This window comes from Schistocerca serialis, chromosome 2, assembly GCF_023864345.2.
Source record: "Schistocerca serialis cubense isolate TAMUIC-IGC-003099 chromosome 2, iqSchSeri2.2, whole genome shotgun sequence".
Taxonomy (NCBI): domain Eukaryota; kingdom Metazoa; phylum Arthropoda; class Insecta; order Orthoptera; family Acrididae; genus Schistocerca; species Schistocerca serialis.
In genome coordinates this window covers 595,725,218-595,749,206 of record NC_064639.1, presented here as the reverse complement: position 1 = coordinate 595,749,206, position 23,989 = coordinate 595,725,218, and the positions used below count along the sequence as shown (strand labels likewise).

General features: G+C 38.0%; 1 protein-coding gene across 4 annotated transcripts in view; it reads left to right on the top strand.

Moving 5' to 3' along the window:
- LOC126457618 (phospholipid-transporting ATPase IF-like) overlaps positions 1 to 23,989 on the top strand; it is a 650,785-nt gene that overhangs the window by 525,536 nt on the left and 101,260 nt on the right. For all 4 annotated transcript variants that reach the window (XM_050094076.1, XM_050094075.1, XM_050094077.1 and 1 more), the window contains 5 exons: positions 3,054 to 3,173; positions 8,512 to 8,627; positions 12,418 to 12,582; positions 21,341 to 21,504; positions 23,141 to 23,244. In XM_050094076.1, the coding sequence (XP_049950033.1) occupies positions 3,054 to 3,173; positions 8,512 to 8,627; positions 12,418 to 12,582; positions 21,341 to 21,504; positions 23,141 to 23,244 (669 nt within the window). The remainder of the gene's footprint in view (positions 1 to 3,053; positions 3,174 to 8,511; positions 8,628 to 12,417; positions 12,583 to 21,340; positions 21,505 to 23,140; positions 23,245 to 23,989) is intronic.

The following is a 23,989-nucleotide window of genomic DNA, read 5'->3' as shown; positions in this document are numbered from 1 at the left end:
TCAACTTCACATGTTCTAGAAATATTGAAAATGTTTAATAAATCTTTGGAGTAAATTGTTTTTAGGCATCCATATTAGAGATTATGAAATTGCTTACTAAACTATAAGGTTTCTTGAACACCACTTTGAATAATGAATTAGTCATTTCACATAACTATAGCACAAGTATTAGTACATGATGGGGAAAATGTTATTTAAGGAGTAGAACTGTAGCAAGTGGAACCATTCCCCCCTGACTACATCTCAATCTCCATATGAGAGGTATAGTAATCTATGGTCTTCCTCTTTCGTTTTCCACCCTCTTCTACCCTTACCCCTCCAGTGTACACCTTCTATTTTATTGAGCACTGCATATAACTTTCCTGTTCTGCATCAGGATGAGTTCACTGGCACCAAATTCTAATCGCTTTCCCTCACTGCCCCTTCTTTCCCTAGCCCTTACCTTCCCATCCCTTCAACTATCCATTTCCCTCACTTCTTTATTCCTTTCAGTCACTCTCTACCCAACATAAATTCTCACACCAGTCATGCCACTCTTCTGGTTCAATGTAGCTGTGTTTATTTTACTGTTTTTGTTTGTTTGTTTGTTTGTTATCTCTGAAGAACATTGTTGTCCAACAGCTAAGCTACAAGGTATAGACCTAATTAATGTGCATGCCTATTGCTCAGTGGCTCATAAGATACTGTGAGTCACTATCTGCTCTTTTTCCATTCTTTGTGTCTTGCTCAGTACTTTCCAGTATCTAAGTTACAAGATACAAACCTAATTTATGTGCATGCTTATTGTTCAATGGCTCATAAGATACTGTGAGTCACTATCTGTTCTTTTTCCGTTCTGACCCAGTACTTGCCAGTATCATATCAAAGGCTAAATACAGGACAAAGGAATATGCTAGAAACTGATTTGTGGTGCAAGAGGAAAGCCAGAAAATGAACATACATAGATAAGTCCATATTTTATGAGCACCAGTTTAGTAATAACACACTGGTCCACCTTTGGAACCAGTAGAGCAGTTATTCTGCATGGCATGAATTGGACAAGTCCTTTATAGGTTTCTGGAGGTATTTGGAAAATTTGGTGGCTGAGACAACATCGGCAATTCACTATCATGCTGCTCAAATAACTATAGTACAGTTTTGGCCTTGTGACACAGGCAGTTGAATAACTGCCTGAAGATGACATCATCACCAGGGGAAAAAATTAAGCATGAAGTGGTGCAGGTGGTCTGCAATATTGTTCACATAGTCCATGGCTGTAATGGTGTCTTCAGCTACTCCCACAAGTATCATAGAAGCCGAGGTGAATGTCCCATAGCATAATGCTGCCCCAGCTGGTCTGTATCCAGGGCGCATTTCGGGTTTTAAGCAGCAACAGGGGGACACCAAGGGACCATCTGCTGCAGAGCCCCATGTTCAGCAGTGTATGCTGAGGTGCTTCAGACTGCATGTGACTGCACTAGCATTGTACTCCGTATGAGGATGGTATCTGTTCTTTCAGACTTGTCCGAAAGAATAGATACCATCTTCATATAGATAAAGCTTACTGGCCAATAATCTTCTTCATGCGGATGCACTCACATTGTTCAAACTCTTACGGGAATCGGTAGATTAACTGCTGCGAGTACTGAGTGTAGTGGGCAGGGGCACTAAAAATGTATTGTGTGGACAGTAAGTTGTAAATGTGGGTCATATGGGGAGCATGCCAGAGATAAGTCCCTGCAGACGCACTATCCTCTGTGTCCTCAATGGCTCAGTCGGATAGAGCGTCTACCATGCAAGCAGGAGATCCCGGGTTTGAGTCCTGGTCGGGGCACACATTTTCAACTGTCCCCATTGATATGTATCAATGCCTGTAAGCAGCTGATGGTCTGGGTTTCATTTTAATTTCAGCATTGTACTCTGTCATCAAATCTGCCGCTGATTGCTGCTTGTCCTGCTTTACATAGCAGGCAAAAATCTGACATTGACATTCCATGATGGGATGCGGTTGTCCACTTTCTGCAGATGCTCACAACAGTGGCACACCTACAGCCAAACAGCTTTGCTGTATCCAAGATGCTCTTCCCCAGATGCTGTGCCACAACAATATGCCCTTTTTTAAAGCACTTATGTCAGTGGATTTCTCCACTAGTGGGCCTTATCATTATTGTGGCCCTATTGTAAAGTTACAGACTATGGTTCTAAAGCTCTTGGGTTTGATCTCTGGTCAGTCTTAGGATCTTTATCTGTCACTTATCACTTCTTTCACATCTGGAAATGTCCGTTGATGCAAAAAATGCCAAGTTGCTCTACGGTTTGGGATCCACTTTAAGCTGTAGGTGACTTTGGCTGTGTAAGTCAGTTCAAAGGTCAAAGAAAAACAACAGCATACTGTCTCCAACAAGACAATTAAAAGTAATCCTCTGATTTATTCCAGTTTTTCCTTTTTGTCATCACTAAAATGATTCCTGATTCATATCCATGCCTTTTATATACTTCTGCAAGCTCCCAGCACCACCAAGTGGCATTCAGTCTTGTAGTGGGCAGTGCGTGAATTGTTTTAGCACATTAGTGTAGATAACAGAATTTGGTAGAATCTTGTGCACAAACGGAAAAATCAAGTAGGGGGTAGTACTGGTTCTATAATTCATTTTGTGGAGTCATGAGTTTAAGAGTGGGATTACTATCATAATTCTGTGCTTATTTAATTCATTGACTGTTGGCTTAAGATTGCATCATTCGATGAATTGCTCTCATGATCCCTTGGCTTCCTTACCCTGATAAGTTCCAGTAGTCTTATTGTTCTATACTGTCTCTTTGCAGCATGTGCCATCTTTCTTATTTTTTTTCTCATTTTACTATAAAGAGTGCACACTTAGGTTGCAAATTTCCACTTAGGTAGGAAAGTTCAGAGTTAAATGTCTTTATTTGCTGTTAATCAAACTAATCCTTCCAAATTTTTATAAAGAATGCATGAGTTATCTATATACTGTAATTTTTATTTCCTTTTATTTGTAGGTTTAATATCAACATTTTACATTTAGCCATTGATTTGTTTTCTATCTGTGTTTCAGTGGCAGATTATTATGTGGGTCCATTACCACAGTTAAATGGCCTCCAAGTAGTGGAGGACATGTTTTCCTTCTTTGTGCTCTTCAATTACATTATACCTATATCATTGTATGTTACAATAGGTAAGTGTAGCTGAATATATTTCTCTGAATACCAAAACTAATATCACACATAACCATAATTATAGTGCATGTTACATGAGAAAGCAGATTGTCAAGAAGATATCCATAGGGAAGTATGGAGGAGAAGTGCTCTGCTTATGTGTGGTTGCAAACATTACAAGGCATTGCTGCGGAAGTCAGTGAAAGGAAAAATGTTCAAATGTGTGTGAATTCCTAGGGGCCCAAACTGCTGATGTCATCAGTGGTGAAAGAAAATTTATTGCTACAGAAATGTAGCCACTGTGAAATCTAGGGGAGAGCTGTTATAAACTTCCAGTGATGTTTGCAGTAAGCTGTCTGGTGGTTGGTGAAGGGGAATGTGCAGAACTATTCCAAATTTAGCTGCCTTTTGACATAACATATAGTCATATACTTTAGGAGCCCGCTATATGTTTGGCCCATTGAAGCAAGCCATAAAATGTTTTAAATATGGGCAACATTTACAACATTTTACAGAACTTTTTACACAATGTATTGATAAATTTTCATTACATAAAAGCAATGTTTGCTGTAATTCAGTAGCCATCTTCTTGGTGTAACTAATGGTTCACTGATACTGCTCAATGTTCTTTTCCAATACTGCTCAGTGTTATTTTCCAGCTGCTTCAAATTTAGGATCTGTTATTCTTACTGCCAAGTAAAATAGCCTGGTGGTCTAAGGGCTATGTATACATCATACAGAAAAATAAGAGCCCTGACATATGGAAGCACTGTTGCCAATTTTCACCTGCTGTACCAAAGCTACATGACTGCAAACAGTAGTCATTGTTAGAGCCTTGGCAACACTGGGACATATACATACTCATGTTACATGACTGAATATTTAATAATGCAAATAAGCCATGTCAAGCCCCCTTAGTTGTCAGGGCTCTTCTTTCACTGTACAGATTATGTGCCAAATAATATGGGTCTGTTATTGAAATATTCCTGAGGGAAGTTCTTGCTTTCACATTTAGTATTATTATAAGACAAGGTCTTTCCCCAAATTTGTCATTTTTTTTCTTCTTTCTTTCTTTGTTGTCATTTCATCCCCACTGCCCAACATGGGCAAGAGGTGGGTTGTCACTGGAGAAAATTTGCCACTCTTCAGCCACATGAGAGTAAAGTCTTAAAACATAATACAAAAGCTGGACATGGTGGTTGACAAAAATAAACGTTTTGTACAATAAAAAGACAGATCATCAGTTATATAAGTTAAAATATAAAAGGTTGGCTTGGTGATGAATTAAAATATAGACATTGATGAATGGAAAATGAGTGTTGCACTCGAATATATAAAAACAGATAGACAATTTCATAAAATAAAATGGAAGGGCCGATATTATGACTGATTAAAGTAGATACATAGATGAGTGAAGAGCTGAGTGGATGTTGAGTGCTGGGGATAAGGATGGAATGTAGCATTTAAATTTAGTGTGTAAGAGGGGGTTTGTGTGGGTGAATGTTTGGAGGAACGACAGGGGACGAGTAGAGAGGGATGCAGTTCCGAACCAAGACCTAGGAAATGGCTGGTGAGAATTGAAGGGGAAGGGACCCCAGAGAAGGAGAGGGTGGTACAGACATCCTAGATCTGGTAGCAAGCTAATGTATCGAGGCAAATTTCATGCTCGATCAAGGGATGGTGATTAAAGTTTCATTGGGAGAGGATGTGGAGAGAGTGGGGGTGTAGTATTGGAGGAATGTGGTGATAGAGGTGAGGCAGAGTATCAGGAAACCAGGAGGCAGGAAGTGTCGAGTTTATGAGTAACATAGGATATTCAGAGATGTTCAACATGGAAGAGTAGACTGGGGAATGTTATGACTTGTTGGAGGATGTGGGTGAGGGAGGGTAAGCGGACCTGAAAGACTAGTCAGAGTGCCTGGCGATCAAGGATGTGTAGGGTATGGTAAAAGTAGAGAAGAGCGGAAGTCCATGCCACATTGGCATAGCAAAGGATGGGTCAGATAAGAGCTTTACAGGTGTGGAAGATTGTGGAAGGGTGCAATCCCCATGTTCAGCCAGTTAGTAGTTTTAGTAATTTTAGTTCATTGTGGGCTTTCTGTTGTTTGGTTAATAGATGGGATCTCCATGTTAGTTCATTGTCAAGTGTTAGTTTGAGATATTTGAGTGTATAGTTAACTGGATAGGCTGTAAATGATAAGGTAAATGTCATGGAGGTGGAAGCTGTGGATGGTTTGGGCTATAATTATTGGATCATTTGAAAAATATGATGCCATCTTATATTAGCAGATTAAACTATTGCTGCTGAAGTCAAAATTTTTACATGGTTTATTAGAATATGTAGGGTTAGTCTTACATTTATAGCGGTCATCTTGGGCTGTTGAGGTCATGTGCAAATTTATTTTGAAGAATTAGGAAGGGGCAGGGCTTGGCAAATAATACACACACACTGCAACAGGCTGCAGATTTCCTGATACGTTGATGCTCCTGATACCGTGTCAATGTTGCTTGAACAATTGTGTGACATTGACTCATCCAGCACTATTGCAAGTGGTAACTAGCCATTGCAACAGTCTATTGCTCTGTTTAAACTTTGACAATTTTGAGAAAAACTGGAGGAAACAGCATTAAATTCTATTGTTTTACAAACTTTTATTATATTTGAACAAGTTTGCAATAAACCTTCTCATACATATATGAATATCGTATAAAAAAATTAGTGTTACTTTTTAAGCAAAGGAAACATTGAAAAACAGAAATGTTCTCCTGAAAATCATTAGTTGATTCAGAGCCAAGACCAGTATTTTCTTTGGTTGTGAAAGACTGTAATGATTTACTAAGTGGGTTGCAAATGAGAAATGAAATAAAAAATAAATAAAATAAAAAATAAGAAAGAAAGATTATATTGAATAAAGAAAATTTATGTTAAACAGACACGTTCCACATCATTACAAAATGTCATATTCATGACCTATGGAACAAATATTAATGGAATGTAGATGTGATGTTCTTGTATCACAACACTGGATAAACCTGTTTGCTCCTTTTTATCAGTTTAGAACATGGTGGTGACATTCAGTTGAAACAAGAAGGAAAATTAGTCCAGAATGAAATGTCTAGTAAAGGAAATAAATCATATTAAACTAACTTATGACAGTATAAAGTAATTGAATATAATAGAAGGAAACATTCCACGTGGGGGAAAAAAATATATATCTAAAAAGAAAGAAAGATGATGTGACTTACCATACGAAAGCGCTGGCACGTCGATAGACACACAAACATACACACAAAATTCTAGCTTTCACAACCAACGGTTGCCTCGTCAGGAAAGAGGGAAGGAGAGGGAAAGACGAAAGGATTTGGGTTTTAAGGGAGAGGGTAAGGAGTCATTCCAATCCCGGGAGCGGAAAGACTTACCTTAGGGGGGAAAAAGGACGGGTAGCGAGTGTATCCCTTCCAAGCCTTCCTCACATCCAGCATTGGTTCACAACCCTTCCTCAGGTCCCTACAACATGACCCTAACCTGTCCTCTACAGAACTCCAGGCTCTGTTTTCCCTAAAATCCATTGACTCCATTGTTACCTTCCCAGCAGACAAAGGATCTACCATTGTGGTACTTGACCTACAGGAGTATGTTAGTGAAGATCCACACCAGCTGTTTGACACCTCTACATACAGCATCTGCCATTAAGATCCCATCCCTGTAATTGAAACTGACCTGCAGTCTCTCCTTAAAAACCTCAGGCCCCTCACTAGGACTAACACTTCAGTCCATAGAACTTCTTACCCCACCCAAACCATGCACCCCTTCCTTTTATCTCTTCCTAAAATCCACAAACCCAATCATCTTGTCCATCCTGTAATTGATGACTTCAGAGCATCCACTGAATATATATATGCCTCATTTGATCAACACCTGCTACCCAGAGTACAAAGATTTCCCTCCTATATTAAAGACACCAACTATTTCCTAGATTGTCCGAAATCTGTGTCCATCCCACTCTCACCAGACACCTTATCTCTCACCATTAATGCCACCTCCCTCTATGCTAACATTCCCCATGTATATGGTGTGTCTGCTGCTGAACATTTCCTCAGTCAGTGCCTACCAGATTCCAAGCGTTTGACATCCTTCTTGCTCACCTTAATCAACTTTATACTTACCAATAATTATTCTTGCTCACCTTAATCAACTTTATACTTACCAATAATTACTTCACCTACAGGCTGTGGCCTGCCTCACAGCTTCCACTGCCAGTACCTCCCCCCTATCTTAAAACTCCTCAGAAGCTCTCTTTTGTCTCTGGCATGGTGAATACCTACATTACACAAATATTTTATTCTTTGGACTCCTGTTATAATTTTATGTAGACAAGAATCTTTAGCAGTGGGTGAATAAATTTGTGCATTTATTCTGACATACAATGTGTGTAACCTGGCTGCTATCTCAAGCCAAGGCATGTGATGTTTCTGATTGTCATATCAATTTTATATATGACCAGAGCCATTCAGCTACAGCTAATGTAACTTACCACTATATGATGTAACAAGGTCCAATCCTTCTGAAGAAGATATTTTTATAAATATTGAAACCTAGGTTAAGGAGTAAATAAACCTTTGGTTTCAACTGCTTGGCTGATTTTTCAACCTCTTCGAATTTACACAGTTGCTGAATCACAGCCATGTTTAAGATTTTGTAATACATAAAAAATACATTCATGAAGCACGCAGAGAAACTGTTGTTGATAAATAAGAGAATGGATTATAAATATATTCACTTAATGACATAGTACATTATAGAAAATAATAGTGTTTTGCAGATGTGGGAGACTTTTCACTCAGTCTATTAACAGATCAGTCTCAGATGAGAAATATGAAATATACTGAAAACAATGAAGAAAGGAAAGAAGAAGAACATGTTTCAAATTTATTTTGTAAGCTGGAAAATGTGGAGGAGGATCTCCAGTGACACGACAAAAGAACACATGTTTTGGAAAATTGATCATTTAAGAAAGATACAAACTAGACATGTAAACACAAAGCTAAAGAACAATTGTTAAAAAGGAAGCTATGTGTGTGAATAACTTTAATAAAAGGAAAGAGAGTTAAACTGTATTATAAAACAAAAAAAAAAACATCACACTGTGCCTTTGTTTGCCAGTCTTGTTTTATTGTTCTCCTGTTTTCAGTATTTATACACATATGTGATAATTAGTCATCATATGTGTTGGTTTTTGCACAAACTTTTTAGTTCTGAAAGAGGAAAACAGGATGTAAATTTAAGTGTTTATGTATATGTGCCTGTTCATAAATGTGAGGATGATAGTTTAAAAAATTCATTGAAATTTGTTCCAGAATTGCAGAAGTTTCTTGGCTCTCTTTTCTTTGGATGGGATCTTGAGCTATATTGTGAAGAGACAAAACAGGGAGCTATATGCAACACCTCGGATCTAAATGAAGAGTTGGGACAGGTATAAAACTGAACTTAATGTTGACTGCAGCAAAATTTATTTTGTTTGTACTGCAAAAATTGCTAAGGCAGCTTTGTTATTATACATAGTTCGGTAATATTTATTTCCATAAATAAAAGAGTTACTGAAAAATATTGTTAACCAAACACAAACACTCTCACTCCCCTCTCCCCCCCCCCCCCCTCTCTCTCTCTCTCTCTCTCTCTCTCTCTCTCTCTCTCTCTGTGTGTGTGTGTGTGTGTGTGTGTGTGTGTGTGTGTGTGTGTGTGTGTGTGTGTGTGACAGAGAGAGAGAGATTAAAAACATTTGTACATTTCATGTATTGTCATTTGCTAGACCAGTGATTCCCAACCTGGGGGCAATTACGTCTGAAAGGCAAAGTCAAACTTCATGAGGAGTAACTACTAAGTAGTTTTGATGAAGATTTAGTGACCACTCTAAATTATTATTTTTTGATAATCACTGTTATTACTATTACAGTAGATTCTAATATACAACAGATCATCAGCAATAGCAATTTCCCATTAGGACAAAAGCCTCCTCTAGGTATATCCAGGCATTGCTACCTTCAGCAATATAAATCCCTGTTTCTCTTAACTACTTTTTCTACTTTTCTACCTACTTGCAATTAATTTGTCTCATCAGCCTTTTCTTGTTTTTCAGAATCCAGAAAAGAACTTCCTTTGGCCATCTACCATCCATCTTCCTGGTTACTGTTCACCTCACATCTCATTTTTTTCTGTCACTATCACATTAAGGTCTTTCATTCTAGTCTACTCCCTAATGTATTTATTTGCATTCCTGTCTGTTCTAGTCAGTCATGAATACTGACAACGAATGGGAGAGTTGTGCTCTGACCACATGCTGCTCATATCCGCATCCAGTGACACCAATAGTCTGATGATTACGTGACAGTCGGTCAGTGCCATTGGGTCTTCAAGGCCTGTTCGGATGCAATTTTTCCTAGTTATTTGCAACATGCATCTCTCTGTTCATAACTGAACCACTCCCAGATCTGAAAGGCCTTCATGTAAAAAGACCACATCTCGAATGAACTGTTTGTAAATGCTCAACTTCATAAACACCAAAAACTTCACTTTGAAAAGTAATGTAGTTTACCAAGAGCACTGTAGACTATTTTTACTCTTCTGTTTATTTCTCTTACTGTTCATCTACTGGTAGTAGTTATCACTTATCATTGGTAAAAAGTTGTAATAGTAACTTTTCTTCTGATTTGGAAAACTGATGAGTAAATATGTGAGTTGTAAGACCAGTTTCTCTGAATTAAGGAATATTTTCAAATAGTGAAATTCAAGTGGAAGTATAATTTCTTGGGCCTGAGAAGGCAACCCACTATATATAGATTTTCATGAAACAGAACTGCCATTAATTAAGCAAAAAGTTTGTGGTTATATTATTACAGAAAGAACACTTAAGAATAGATTGCATTTGCCACAACTTAGAGGTATGAAAGTAGACCTTTGACTATGGTAGAATGAAAACGAAAGTGAAAAACTGAGCGAACTTGCATCATGACTTAAGATGTCCAGTGGTGGTTACCAAACAAAATACAAAAAAGTATTGTTAGAAATAAGCAGAACCAGACATCCCATTGACCCATTATTTCTTGGTTATGAAAAAAATGTAAAAAGTGTGGGAATTTTGGTTATTTTAACATTAAGTAAGTAATATAAATAATTTGTCACTTTGAAAGTAGTAGTGTTAAATTTTTGGGGCCTAATGTTTAATTAAGTCCCAAGCTTTGTTCAGGGTATTGGATGATATCTGATGTCATTTATGGGTAATGATCTCAAATAAGTCAGTAACCACAGCGTTAGACAATGCCATTTTGTCAGATTAAGAGGTTCAATGAGTTTGAAGTACAAAGAGGGAGCTACAAAATACAAGTGCATATTATATTTGAGAGTAACATTAGTCCTTTATTTCTCATTGTGGATAGAAACAATTCCTATGAGTACAATTTCTTACAATTGGTAATTTCAAAGTTATTATAAGTTCACAAAATGAGTCTTCTACTATGCCATGGGATGTCCATTTTGTTAAACTCCGCAACAGATTAAAAATGTGCGCAGGACTGGAGGCTCTACTGCAGATGTATAAGAGAGCTTCTGTGAATTTTGTTAAGTACAGTGGAATACTGAAAGAATTCAAGCAGTCAGCTAGGTAGCTCAGTCTTGAGTAAGATAATTGCCTGTAAAGGCAAAACTGCATGTTCAGATCCCAGTTTGATGCACAGTAACTACACTATGTGATCAAAAGTATCCGGAAACCTGGCTGAAAGTGACTTAAAAGTTTGTGGCGCCCTCCATCGGTAATGCTGGAATTCAATATGGTGTTGGCCCACCCTTAGCCTTGATGACAGCTTCCACTCTCACAGGCATACATTCAGTCAGGTGCCGGAAAGTTTCTTCGGGAATGTAATGTCAGCACATTCTTCATGGAGCGCTGCACTGAGGAGAGTTATCGATGTCAGGCGTTGAGGCCTGGCATGAAGTCGGTGTTCCAAAACATCACAAAGGTGTTCTGCAGGATACAGGTCAGAGCTCTGCACAGGCCAGTCCAATACAGAGATGTTATTGTCCTGTAACCACTCTGCCACAGGCCGTGCATTATGAACAGGTGCTCGATCTTGTCGCAAGATGCAGTCGCCTCCCCCGAATTGCTCTTCAAGAGTGGAAAGCAAGAAGGTGCTTAAAACATCAGTGTAGGCCTGTGCTGTGATAGTGCCACACAAAACAACAAGGGGTGCAATCCCCCTCCATGAAAAACATGACCACACCATAACGCCACCACCTCTGAATTTTGCTGTTGGCACTACACACACTGGCAGATGATGTTCACCGGGCATTCGCCATACCCACACCCTGCCAATGAATCACCACATTGTGTACCGTGATTTGTCACTCCACGCAACATTTTTCCACTGTTCAATTGTCCAATGTTTACGCTACTTACACCAAGCGAGGCATCGTTTGGCATTTACTGGAGTGATGTGTGGCTTATGAGCAGCCGCTCGACCGTGAAATCCAAGTTTTCTCACCTTCAGCGTAACTGTCATAGTATTTGCAGTGGATCCTGATGCAGTGTGGAATTCCTGTATGACGGTCTGGATAGATGTCTGCCTATTACACATACGACCCTCTCTCTGTCAGTCAACAGATGAAGTCGGCCTGTTTGCTTTTGTGCTGTACGTGTCCTTTCATGTTTCCACTTCACTGTCACATTGGAAACAGTGGACCTAGGGATGTTTAGGAGTGTGGAAATCTCGCATACAGACTTATGACACAAGTAACATCCAATCATCTGACCACATTCAAAGTCCATGAGTTTTGCGGAGCGCCCCATCCTGCTCTCTCACGATGTCTAATGATTACTGAGGTCGCTGATATGGAGTACCTGGTAGTAGGTGGCAGCGTAGTGCACCTAATATTAAAAATGTATGTTTTTGGGAGTGCCTGGATACTTTTGATCACATAGTGTATGTCAGGAAGCCTTATTATAATTTGTTGTCATTGAGCTTGTCTTTTAATGCTGTGCTACAGCCACTTTTTTTAATTAAATAAGAATCATCTTTGTGTATGAAGAAGTGAAAATTATGTCACTGGTTGCAGCCATTTGATAACCTAATACTAGGAAGACAAGTAGACAACTGAATCTTATTAATAAATATGGGGTGGGTTAACAATTCATGCTTATGTGAATAAAATAATGAGTGCTACATAGTGGTAATTATTGCTTCAGGCACATAATTTTTGTCATTTTGTTACAGGTTGAATATCTGTTTACAGATAAAACAGGAACATTAACAGAAAATGATATGCAGTTTCGCCGCTGTTCAATTGGGGGAGTGGCATATGTTGAGAATAATGGAGAACTATTCAGGCTCACAGAAGATGGCACAGAAAGGAACAGTATTCTCTTACAGTGCATGACAGTAAGTGTCTACAAATTGTTTTTTGTTAGTTTGTATTCTTCATGATAAGTTGTGTTATAGGTTAAAAACTGTTTTCTTAACTAGTACAATGAACTTATGACCAAATGTATCAAATGTATATAACATGCCATGCATGTTGTCAGTGTTAAAGTGTTTTTTTTAAACAGATGTTACTGCTGATCTTTACTTGATGCATCTAAAGCCATTTAGCCAAAAAATGTGACAGCAATAAACAGCATGTACTTGCACAACAGATAGTATGGACCATGTGTATACAATTAACCAAAATTCATCATATCATTGTTTCCTCATCTCTGTGTGATAGTGATCAATCCTCATGTCTGTGTGGTAGTGAGTTAAATAGCCTGGAAAATTAACGATACAACTGTGTGTGAGTTGTGGTCATTGATTTGATTTCTTAGTACAAAATAGGATATGTGGTTGATGCTCACCTATAATTGTATGATATTTATGAGCCTCCAGAAGGGAGTGAATGAAAAATAAGCATTTTGTACTTAGTAAAGGTCATACAAATGTGCATGATGAGGAAAAAAGGAAACATTTTTGTGTATGCGAGTGATAAAGTAGTGGAAAATCAGAAAATCATAACTGCAGAATTAGTCACTTCACTATAAAGTTACTGCAGGTGTCCTGGAGAGCATTATATGAAAATCTGCACATAAGGTGTGTCAGAAACTCAGATGGAAACTTTTTGAACACCACTTTATAACAGAGATCTCGTATGCAGTGACTGTCATCTGTACCTACAGCCTGATAGCGGAGTCTTCCGTAACATCTGTATGACAATGAAGCATTGGAAACTTCAGCTCTGGACTGGCTGGCATCCCAAGCATGAATATTTGTCATAATACTTTAATAGCTTGTTCCACAGTTTCAAAAGTGTTTGGAAAATTCTAGTGACTGTGTAAAAGAAAAAAATGGAAACAGTTTGTGATGTTACTGAGCAACAGTCATACAATAATTTATAAATGAACACACAGCCATTTGACTGTATTGTTGTTCATTTAATTGTGATGCAGGTTTTGGCCTTTTATGCTGTTTTTCAAGTGATTGAGTTTATGTCATTAACATATATTCCAGGACATCAAGCTCAAAATTGGCCATAAGCTAGAAAATTATATATATTTTTCTTAATTTATGGCCAATTTTGAGCTTGATGTCCTGTGCAATATATATTAATGACATACATTCAATCACTTGAAAATGGCATAAAAGGCCAAAACTTGGGTCGTAATTAAATATACAACAATAGTCAAAACCCAGGTCATAATTAAATAAACAACAATACAGTCAAATGTCAGTGTGTTGATTACAAAAAAGTGAACAAAGTGTATATGTGTGAATGTAATAACAAATTTTTGACCTGCATATTTTGTGTTTTTGCATGCCAGCTAGACCAAATTTTTGCATTTGTCTCATTATTTACAAATTGTAATGACAGTAATATTAGCCACACACGAGTAAAGTTTAAAATGTACCCAGTATTTAACTACATTCTTCATCTTAAAAGGAGGAGGTTGCGGCAGAACTGTAATTTTTTTACACTGTTGTGTTTATTATTATCATCATCATCATCATCATCATCATTTAAGACTTATTATGCCTTTCAGCGTTCAGTCTCCATGATCCCCTATTCAGTGCTAACACTGGTGCTACTTCTGATGTTAAAACCTATTACTTCAAAATCATTCTTAACCGAATCCAGGTACCTTCTATTTGGTCTGCCCCGACTCCTCCTACCCTCTACTGCTGAACCCATGAGTCTCTTGGGTAACCTTGCTTCTCCCATGCGTGTAACATGACCCACCATCTAAGCCTGTTCGCCCTGACTGCTACATCTATAGAGTTCATTCCCAGTTTTTCTTTGATTTCCTCATTGTGGAAACCCTCCTGCCATTGTTCCCATCTACTAGTACCTGCAATCATCGTAGCTACTTTCATATCCATAACCTCAACCTTGTTGATAAGGTAACCTGAATCCACCCAGCTTTCGCTCTCATACAACAAAGTTGGTCAAAAGATTGAACGATGCACAGATAACTTAGTCTTGGTACTGACTTCCTTCTTGCAGAAGAGAGTAGATCGTAGCTGAGCGCTCACTGCATTAGCTTTGCTACACCTCGCTTCCAGTTCTTTCACTATGTTGCCATCCTGTGAGAATATGCATCCTAAGTACTTGAAACCGTCCATCTGTTCTAACTTTGTTCCTCCTATTTGGCACTCAATCCGTTTATATTTCTTTCCCACTGACATTACTTTCATTTTGGAGATGCTAATCTTCATACCATAGTCCTTACATTTCTGATCTAGCTCTGAAATATTACTTTGCAAACTTTCAATCGAATCTGCCGTCACAACTAAGTCATCCGCATATGCAAGACTGCTTATTTTGTGTTCACATATCTTAATCTCACCCCGCCAGTCTATTGTTTTCAACATATGATCGATAAATAATATGAACAACAGTGGAGACAGGTTGCAGCCTTGTCTTACCCCTGAAACTACTCTGAACCATGAACTCAATTTACCGTCAACTCTAACTGCTGCCTGACTTTCCATGTAAAGACCTTTAATTGCTTGCAAAAGTTTGCCTCCTATTCCATAATCTTGTAGAACAGACAATAACTTCCTCCTAGGAACCCAGTCATATGCCTTTTCTAGATCTATAAAGCATAGATACAATTCCCTGTTCCACTCATAACACTTCTCCATTATTTGCCGTAACCTAAAGATCTGGTCCTGACAACCTCTAAGAGGCCTAAACCCACACTGATTTTCATCCAATTGGTCCTCAACTAATACTCGCACTTTCCTTTCAACAATACCTGAGAAGATTTTACCCACAACGCTGATTAAAGAGATACCTCTGTAGTTGTTACAATCTTTTCTATTTCCATGTTTAAAGATTGGTGTGATTACTGCTTTTGTCCAGTCTGATGGAACCTGTCCTGACTCCCAGGCCATTTCAGTTATCCTGTGTAGCCATTTAAGACCTGACATTCCACTGTATTTGATGAGTTCCGACTTAATTTCATCCACTCCAGCTGCTTTATTGCACTGCAATCTATTGACCATTTTCTCCACTTCCTCAAATGTGATGCTATTTCCATCATCATTCCTATCCCATTCTACCTCGAAATCTGAAACATTACTGATCGTATTTTCACCTACATTGAGCAACTCTTCAAAATATTCCCTCCATCTGCCCAAGGCATCCACAGGATTCACCAGCAGTTTTCCTGACTTGTCCAAAAGACTTGTCATTTCCTTCTTACCTCCCTTTCGAAGACTGAAAATTACACTCCAGAATGGTTTTCAAGCAGCTTGACCCATAGTCTCCAACCTGTTTCCAAAGTCTTCCCAAGATTTCTTCTTGGATGCTGCAATTATCTGTTTGGTTTTGTTTCTTTCTTCAACATAACTTTCTCTGTCTACCTGAGTTCTAGTATGTAGCCATTTTTGATACGCCTTCTTTTTCCTTTTACAGGCTGCCTTGACTGTGTCATTCCACCAAGCTGTTTGCTTCATCCTACTTTTACACACTACTGTTCCAAGACATTCTTTAGCTACTTCTAGTACTGTGTCCCTGTACCTTGTCCATTCCTTTTCCAATGACTGTAATTGACTACATTCAACTAACTGGTACCTTTCTGAGATCGCTGTTATGTACTTGTGCGTGATTTCCTTATCCTGAAGTTTCTCCACTCTTATCCTCCTACATATGGACCTGACCTCCTGCACTTTCGGCCTCACAATCCCAATTTCACTGCAGATTAAATAATGATCAGTGTCATCAAAGAATCCCTTGAATACACGTGTGTCCCTCACAGCCTTCCTGAATTCCTGATCTGTTATTATATAGTCAATGACAGATGTGGTTCCCCTGCCTTCCCAAGTATACCGGTGAATGTTCTTATGTTTAAAAAAGGAGTTTGTGATTACTAAGCCAATACTGGCACAGAAATCCAAGAGTTGTTTCCCGTTCCTGTTGGCCTCCATATCCTCTCCAAATTTACCCATAACCTTTTCATACCCTTCTGTTCGATTTCCAATCCTGGCGTTAAAATCACCCATGAGCAGAACACTGTCCTTGTCCTTTACTCTAACAACTACATCACTGAGTGCCTCATAAAAACTGTCCATCTTATCTTGATCTGTCTCTTCACAATGCGAATATACTGACACAATCCTAATTTTCTTGCTAGACACTGTCAAATCTATCCACATCAGTCGTTCGTTTACATACCTTATTGCAACTACACTGGGTTCCATTTCTTTCCTGATGTAAAGCCCTACACTCCATTGTGCTATTCCTGCTTTGACTCCTGACAGGTAGACCTTGTATTCTCCCACTTCCTCTTCTTTCTCACCCCTTACCCGAATGTCACTAACAGCTAAAACGTCCAGCCCCATCTTACTTGCAGCCTCTGCCAGCTCTACCTTCTTCCCAGAGTAGCCCCCATTGATATTAATAGCTCCCCATCTCATTACCATTTGTTTGCCAAGTCGTGTCTTAGGAGTCCCTGGTTTGTCAGTTAGAAGTGGGACTCCATCACCTCCAAAGGTCCGAGTCATTTTGCTCTGATTATTGCCAGCATCATATTTAAAGTACCAGGGATGCAGGTTGCTAGCCTTACTTGCCCCGAGTCCCATTGGGTTTTACCCCTAACGGTTGAGGGACTAACCGGTGGATTTGGTAGTCTTTGCCGTATGAGCACAAAGGTGACCACGCCTCAGAATATGTCCGAGATGCCCAGCCTTATTCCAAAGTAACTGGTATCCCGACTGTCGGGACCACTTACTTGGCCACTCATACATTGCCCATGGTTCATGAACTAGGACATGACTACAGGAACCCACACCATGAACCATTATTAAAAAGGTCAAATTTGGAATTTATTTCTGGTTATTGAATTTCAAACGTTGATGAAAGAACAGTTCATTAAAATAACGGTTATGAATATAATTTAAGCCCCACACCATAAAAAATCACTGTCTAGTTCTCATCACTTAATAGCTTCAACCTTATTTTCCCAACAATCACTTTGCTTGGCAACACACTTGGTCTGTGTATCCACAAGGTTGTGTATGTCCTCCAGACATTATTTACATGGGTTTCAACTCCTTTTGCACTATCCCTTGATCTTTTTGTTCTCTGCACAATATGACCAATCAAATGTTCTTTCAAAGGTGTAAGCCAGTGAAAATTTGATGGCACCAAGTCCATGCTTTACAGTGAATGTTCCAACATTTCAAATTTTAGATGCCATATTGCATCCTTAATATGCGCATATGTTTAAAGACACACTTTGTCAAGAAGCAGCAGTACTCATTATGAGAGAAGTCTGCAGCATTTTGATTTCATAACAAGCTACAATTAAGTATCTCTTTAGTGAACACCAGCCATTGTTTAACTCTTCTGCTGGACTACTGCTAGACCAGTATGGAGGCCTTGACTGTCAAAAAAGTGTTTTTTCTTCATCAGAAACATGATTACTCCTTTGATTGCCTTTTATTCTTTAATTCATAATGGTGCACTCAGAACTTTTCTCCTGTCGTATTTCCATAGTAATAACCCTCTCCACCCCTGTCATAGTTGGTCGAGAAATTTAATCATGTTTTTGACAGTTGAATCTGCCTTCATAGCTAGGTGGTTAGTGTGTCTGACTACCTTGTGGAGGATCCAGTTTCAATTCCTCGCACTGTGATAGATTTTGATTGGTGGAAGGACTGGAACAAAAAAAAAAAAAATCTGGATATCTGAAAATGGCTGACCACATTACCCTCCAGACCACATCCAAATGGCCCCAGATGACAGATGATGATACAGTGGTCAGTCTGATCATAGAGGTTTAGTGTTCATTGGAGAACCATATTGGTACACATCAAATACACTGCCTAATGAAAAGAGTGAAGCACCCAGAAGTGGAGGAGAAGACAAAATGAAACTTCATTAGTTGAGAGGGTGTATAATGTTGTTTCAGTGATTACAAAATTGAGTCATATTTCAAGGAACTTGACAGTATGTGCCAGCTTATCAGTATAATGTGTCCTGTCCGGTCAGGATGTGTACACTGATTTGGTTAGGAACGGTGTCAGAAAGCCAGTCTATCCTCTCTGGGGCAAGCTGGCCCACCACTGTTGTAAATAGTCCGTGATATCCTGATACTGGAACTGGGATGTAGTTGAAGCCTGAGATAGTCCCGTACACATTCTATCAGGGAGTTATCTGGGGATCTTGCTGGCCACAGGAGTATCTCAACATCAAAGTTCATAGAAACTCTTTGTTATATGCCTGAGCGTCGCCCTGTTGAAAAATGGCGCCAGAGATTGTTGCATGAGAGGTAACACACAAAAATACAGGATGTTTGTGATGTACCATTGTGTCATTAGAGTTCCTTCAGCCATACCATCTGTGACCTGAAGTTATAACGGATGTTTCCCCAGACCATAACTCCAGGAGTAACACTGCTGTGCCTCTCCAAAACATTGGAAGAGTGCAGTCTCTCACCAGGACACTGCCATACATGATGATGGTTATTCGAAGTAATACATAATCATGATTCATCACTGAATGCAGTATGATGCCATTCGTCAGCAGTCCAATTTTCCCAGTCATGACGTTGCTCCAAATGCAGCCAATTGCATTGTAGTGTTAATGGCAGCCTACACATGGGACAGAAATTACATAGGCCAGTTGCTGATAGTCTGCCATCAATGCTGCATGATGACACAGAAAGTTGGAGGGAGTTAATTACCTGTTCTCAGATGGCACCTACATTCCCATATAGTCCAATATCAGGCCGTTGTCACATCCAAATGCCCTGCAAATCTGGATATTGCAGGATTTGAACAGCCAGCCAAATGGAGACGCACAATGAAGCCCTTTTCAGACTCTGTCTAGTGCTAATAACTTTCTTGTATATGAGTACGCAGCATCTCCACATCCTTCCCAATGATCATTCGACAACGGCTGCTTTCCACACTCCTTATGTGCCATACAATGCCCGGTAACAACACTATGCACAAGCACCACTAACGCATGCTTTTGGCCATTCCACCTATCACAGAGAATTGGTACTCTAATCATTTACAGTGGTGTGTCAAGTTACACTGTCATCCAACCATTTCTTCTGGGTGATTTACTTTTTTTGTGACGCCGTGTACTTCTGTAGCCATGTTCATTATGCTTGATTTTTGGGGAGGGGGAGGGGGGGGGATTTATGCCTTGCTTTAAATCATTTGCGAATTTGAAATTTCATTAACAGTAATCTCTTGTTTAACATGAGTTCACTGTCTCAGCTCAGATCCATACCAATCTTCCATTTCATCAGTGACTGTGTGTCTTCTGGTTTTTAATCTTTCCACCAATTCTTTCATTTTAATTTTACTTAAAGCACTATATCCATATTGATCCTGTATTATTCTGAGATTTCAGATGATTTTGTTCCCCCTGGGTCAAAAAACAAAGACAAATAACACTCAGTCGTTCTTGTATGGTATGCATGAAGCCATATTGTGGGCACCACTCTGCGGGCACACATTACTCAGTCACAATGAAACCTACGTGGAGCACTTTTGAGAAACTATAATTGGTCTTGTAACACAATACTGTGATGTTTATACATTTCCATGAAAGTTATGATAAAATTCCTGTTAGTTGATTGCTTATCTTCCCAAGTATGATTTTTTTATTGTCTCAGGGTGACTATTATTCATGCAATTTTTCTTGATATGTTGATGCCCTAGTCTTAAATCAGAAGGATTTGGAAGGTGTCAGAATAATAGTGATTTGTCATTGCTTGGTGCAACCTCAAAGCTCAGTATGGAGCACGGTAACTGAACTGTGTGAGGGGTTTGAGCGTGGCAGAGTTCGCATACACCTCCCTCTAAGATAATAATTATCATCATCCAAGGTCAAACAAGAAAGAGTGTGCACCTATTATACAGTGAGTAGTTCAAACAATGGAAGGTTCAAGTTGAATATCAACAATATTATAAAAAGGATAAATTGCACTTCACCCTCAAAGATGACACATTCAGTTACAGACAGGCACTGTGAAAAAGACAGTTGCTCATTGAACTATTGTCCAAAGCCTTCTTTAGAAAGGAAAACACTCAGATTCACACAAGCAAGCACACCTCACACACACATGACCAAAGGTACCAGAGAGCATGATAATGTGTGCATGATATGCCCTTGCTTGAGTGTATTTTCTTTTCTGAAGAAGTCTTCATGGTCAAAACCTCAGTGTGTAACAGTCTTTTCACTGTGCGTATTTGCAGCTCAACATGTGATCTTTATGGCAAGCAGCAATCTATCCTTTTTGTAATACAGTGAGCAGTTCATAATGTGTGACAAATGATATGGGTTTATAATACACTGAATTTGTTATTTAGGCAATGCTTGCCCCATTGCTTAATTTTTATATTCTGAAAAACAATTTTTTTAATCATGTATCTGAAAACAGATATGCACAAGAAAAACTATGAAACCTGTACTTTTGTTTAAGTGAGATTTGAGTAGAAAACTAAATAGAGTACTAATAAACAAAGATAGAAGTTCAACTAAAACTGACAGTTACAAAATAATGGTAATGTCTGCTGTGAGGTAAAAGCAGCAAACTCTTGTATTATATTAACATTTAGGTAATGTAGGGAAAAAAAAGAGTTGAAGTTATTTTCCTTCTCTTTTCAGTGTAATGTGTTTTGCCTTCAGTATGATTATCTGTTTCAGCCAGAGATAGAACACTTCTTGATCGCTTTGGCCTTGTGTCATTCAGTGCAGATAACTTCTGGAAATAATGGCGTGAATAATAATGACCAAGTTGAAATGGACTCAAAATTAGATTATCAAGCATCTAGTCCAGATGAAAAGGCACTAGTGTCGGCAAGTGCAAGGTAAGAGTTTGATATACACATACGTAGCATTGATTCTGTTTTCAATTCTTGGCATATTTATTCTCAAAGAAATTTATTAAATGATAGTTAATGCTAAGTTGCAGATCAATACCCATTCTATATAAATAATTAATCTTCATTTATGCAGATTTACGTAAATCAAAGCAGTCCACAAAAACTATGGTAGCTCATAAAACTGTTTGTCAAATGCGATTATACTTAAACAAATGCAGCATAAATAAAATATGAAAACATTGTTCAGAATAAGGAATTTGTGCTTGTATTAAAAGCTGTTTCAAATGTACACAATTGAAATTTTGGTTTGACATAACACTATTAACATTACAGTTGAAACTTATAACATCAAGCAGCTGTACAGAAAACGTGGTAGTATGCATTATTATTAATGATAGTGTCTGTGAACTTCATAGGAAGTGAATACCATTTTCCTTTAAAAATTACACTTGGTGCAGTGACAGTTCTGGAATGACAATATTGCTCCAGATAGAATCCGAAAAGTACTGTATGGTGCTCAAGTCAGGATGTCAAGCTAGCTACTATATGCTCAAATTGCATACTGTTGAAGTTATTCATCCATAACATGGACCTTATATAGTCGAACAATTTTGGCTTTCATGACCCAAATGTTGCCTCTGGCATCAGCAAAAATCTGCACTTAAGCACTAAGGATGTAAAAAACTTTAGCTTGGCTTGATGAATTTCCCCAAAAAATAATCCCATATTTTTTGGGGCAATTCATCAAGCCAAGCTAAAGTTTTCCGGGCACAAAAACGTGCAGTAAGAGTTTTATGTGGTGTGAACTCAAGAACATCCTGCAGAAGCCTGTTTAGGGAACTAGGGATACTAATTACAGCTTCCCAATATATTTATTCCTTAATGAATTTTGTCATTAAAAATATATCACTTTTTCAAACCAACAGCTCAATTCATGGAATCAATACTAGAAATGTAATGAAGGTGTTGCCCTCAATATGAAAATATTAATCAGTTAAATGAGTTAACAGACATTTCGAAATAAACTTCTGTTCATATATGTTTACTTTCTACAGATAGTTTGAAATTTGAAATAAACATTAATATATTAATATGTTAAATAATACCTTACTTATGTTGGGAATACTGTGATAGATAAGAAAGGAAGTTTATATGGGAAGTGTGAGGTATCATTGTTATATGTAGGACTCCACTGTATTGCACAGCAAATAATTAAACATCACTCGTACTTACTTTGTTATGTAATTTAAAATAAATTTTATAAAAAAACATTGTCCAGTTTGTGTTTCATTTATGTCTTCCATACTTACTGCAGTCACTTGCATTGAAAAGATCATATTCTGCCTATTTGAAAATAATAAAAGGCTTTTTCATCTCTTTGGACAGTTTGGAAATGGAATTTATATTCTGTGTTAAAAATTTCTTTTTCATCTAACATTTATGGCAATTTCTCACCATAAAATATTAAAAAATTACAACAAATTGTTTGTAATTCAGCGGGCTTTATTTTCAAATCTCACATTTATGAGATATTTAAATCAGTTCTGTGAATTCACAGGATGATATTTTGTGGGATCAATAGGTTAGTTGTAAATAATTTCAATTTTTTGTCCCATTTCAGGTGTGGCGTTGTCTTTCTTGGAGAAGAAGGTGACATTAATACTATTCAGATTAGAGGCAAAATACGTAGATACAAAAAGCTAGATTGCCTCGAATTTACATCTGGTAAGTTTGAAGTTATTATTTATCTTTTTATTATAATATGTACAATATAGCATACTTTGTGATATCAGACATCTTAGGCCTAGGCTATACTCTGTTTAAGAGTGGGAAATAAAAGAGTACTAACCTGACTGTAGCAGATATTGAAAGTGACCACCATTCATCTATTGGCACCCTCTTCTACCATAACCTTTTTTTTCTATAGAAGTAGCCGATACCAGGATTAATCTCGAATCTCATTTAGGTGAACATTATCTCAGATGTAGAGGGAGACCAAGAGATGAATACACTAAGCAAATTCAGAAGGATGTAGGTTGCAGAAGGTACTTGGAGTTGAAGAAGCTTGCACAGGATAGAGTAGCATGGAGAGCTGCATCAAACCAGTCTCTGAACTGAAGACCACAACAACAACATTTCAGCTGTTTCAGTGAAAGAATTTCATTTGATTTTGTGTACAATGTATTATATTTCAGGCTAAAATCTATAAAAAGAAATTGATTTATTATACTCTGTACATAAAATTACCCTTCTTTTAAAAATATTTGAAATTACAAAATATATTATTAATTGCACAATCTAATGTGAATTATTAAATTTATTTGTGGATCAATTACAAAATAATGATATAATGTGGTAAAGATTCTACTTTGGTCAAGAAAGTTTGTAAACTCTTTGGAATATTGTGCGTACTGCAGAATGCTAGTAGTAGGGGGCATGCCTCTGATTGAAAAGGATGTGTTTTTTTAAA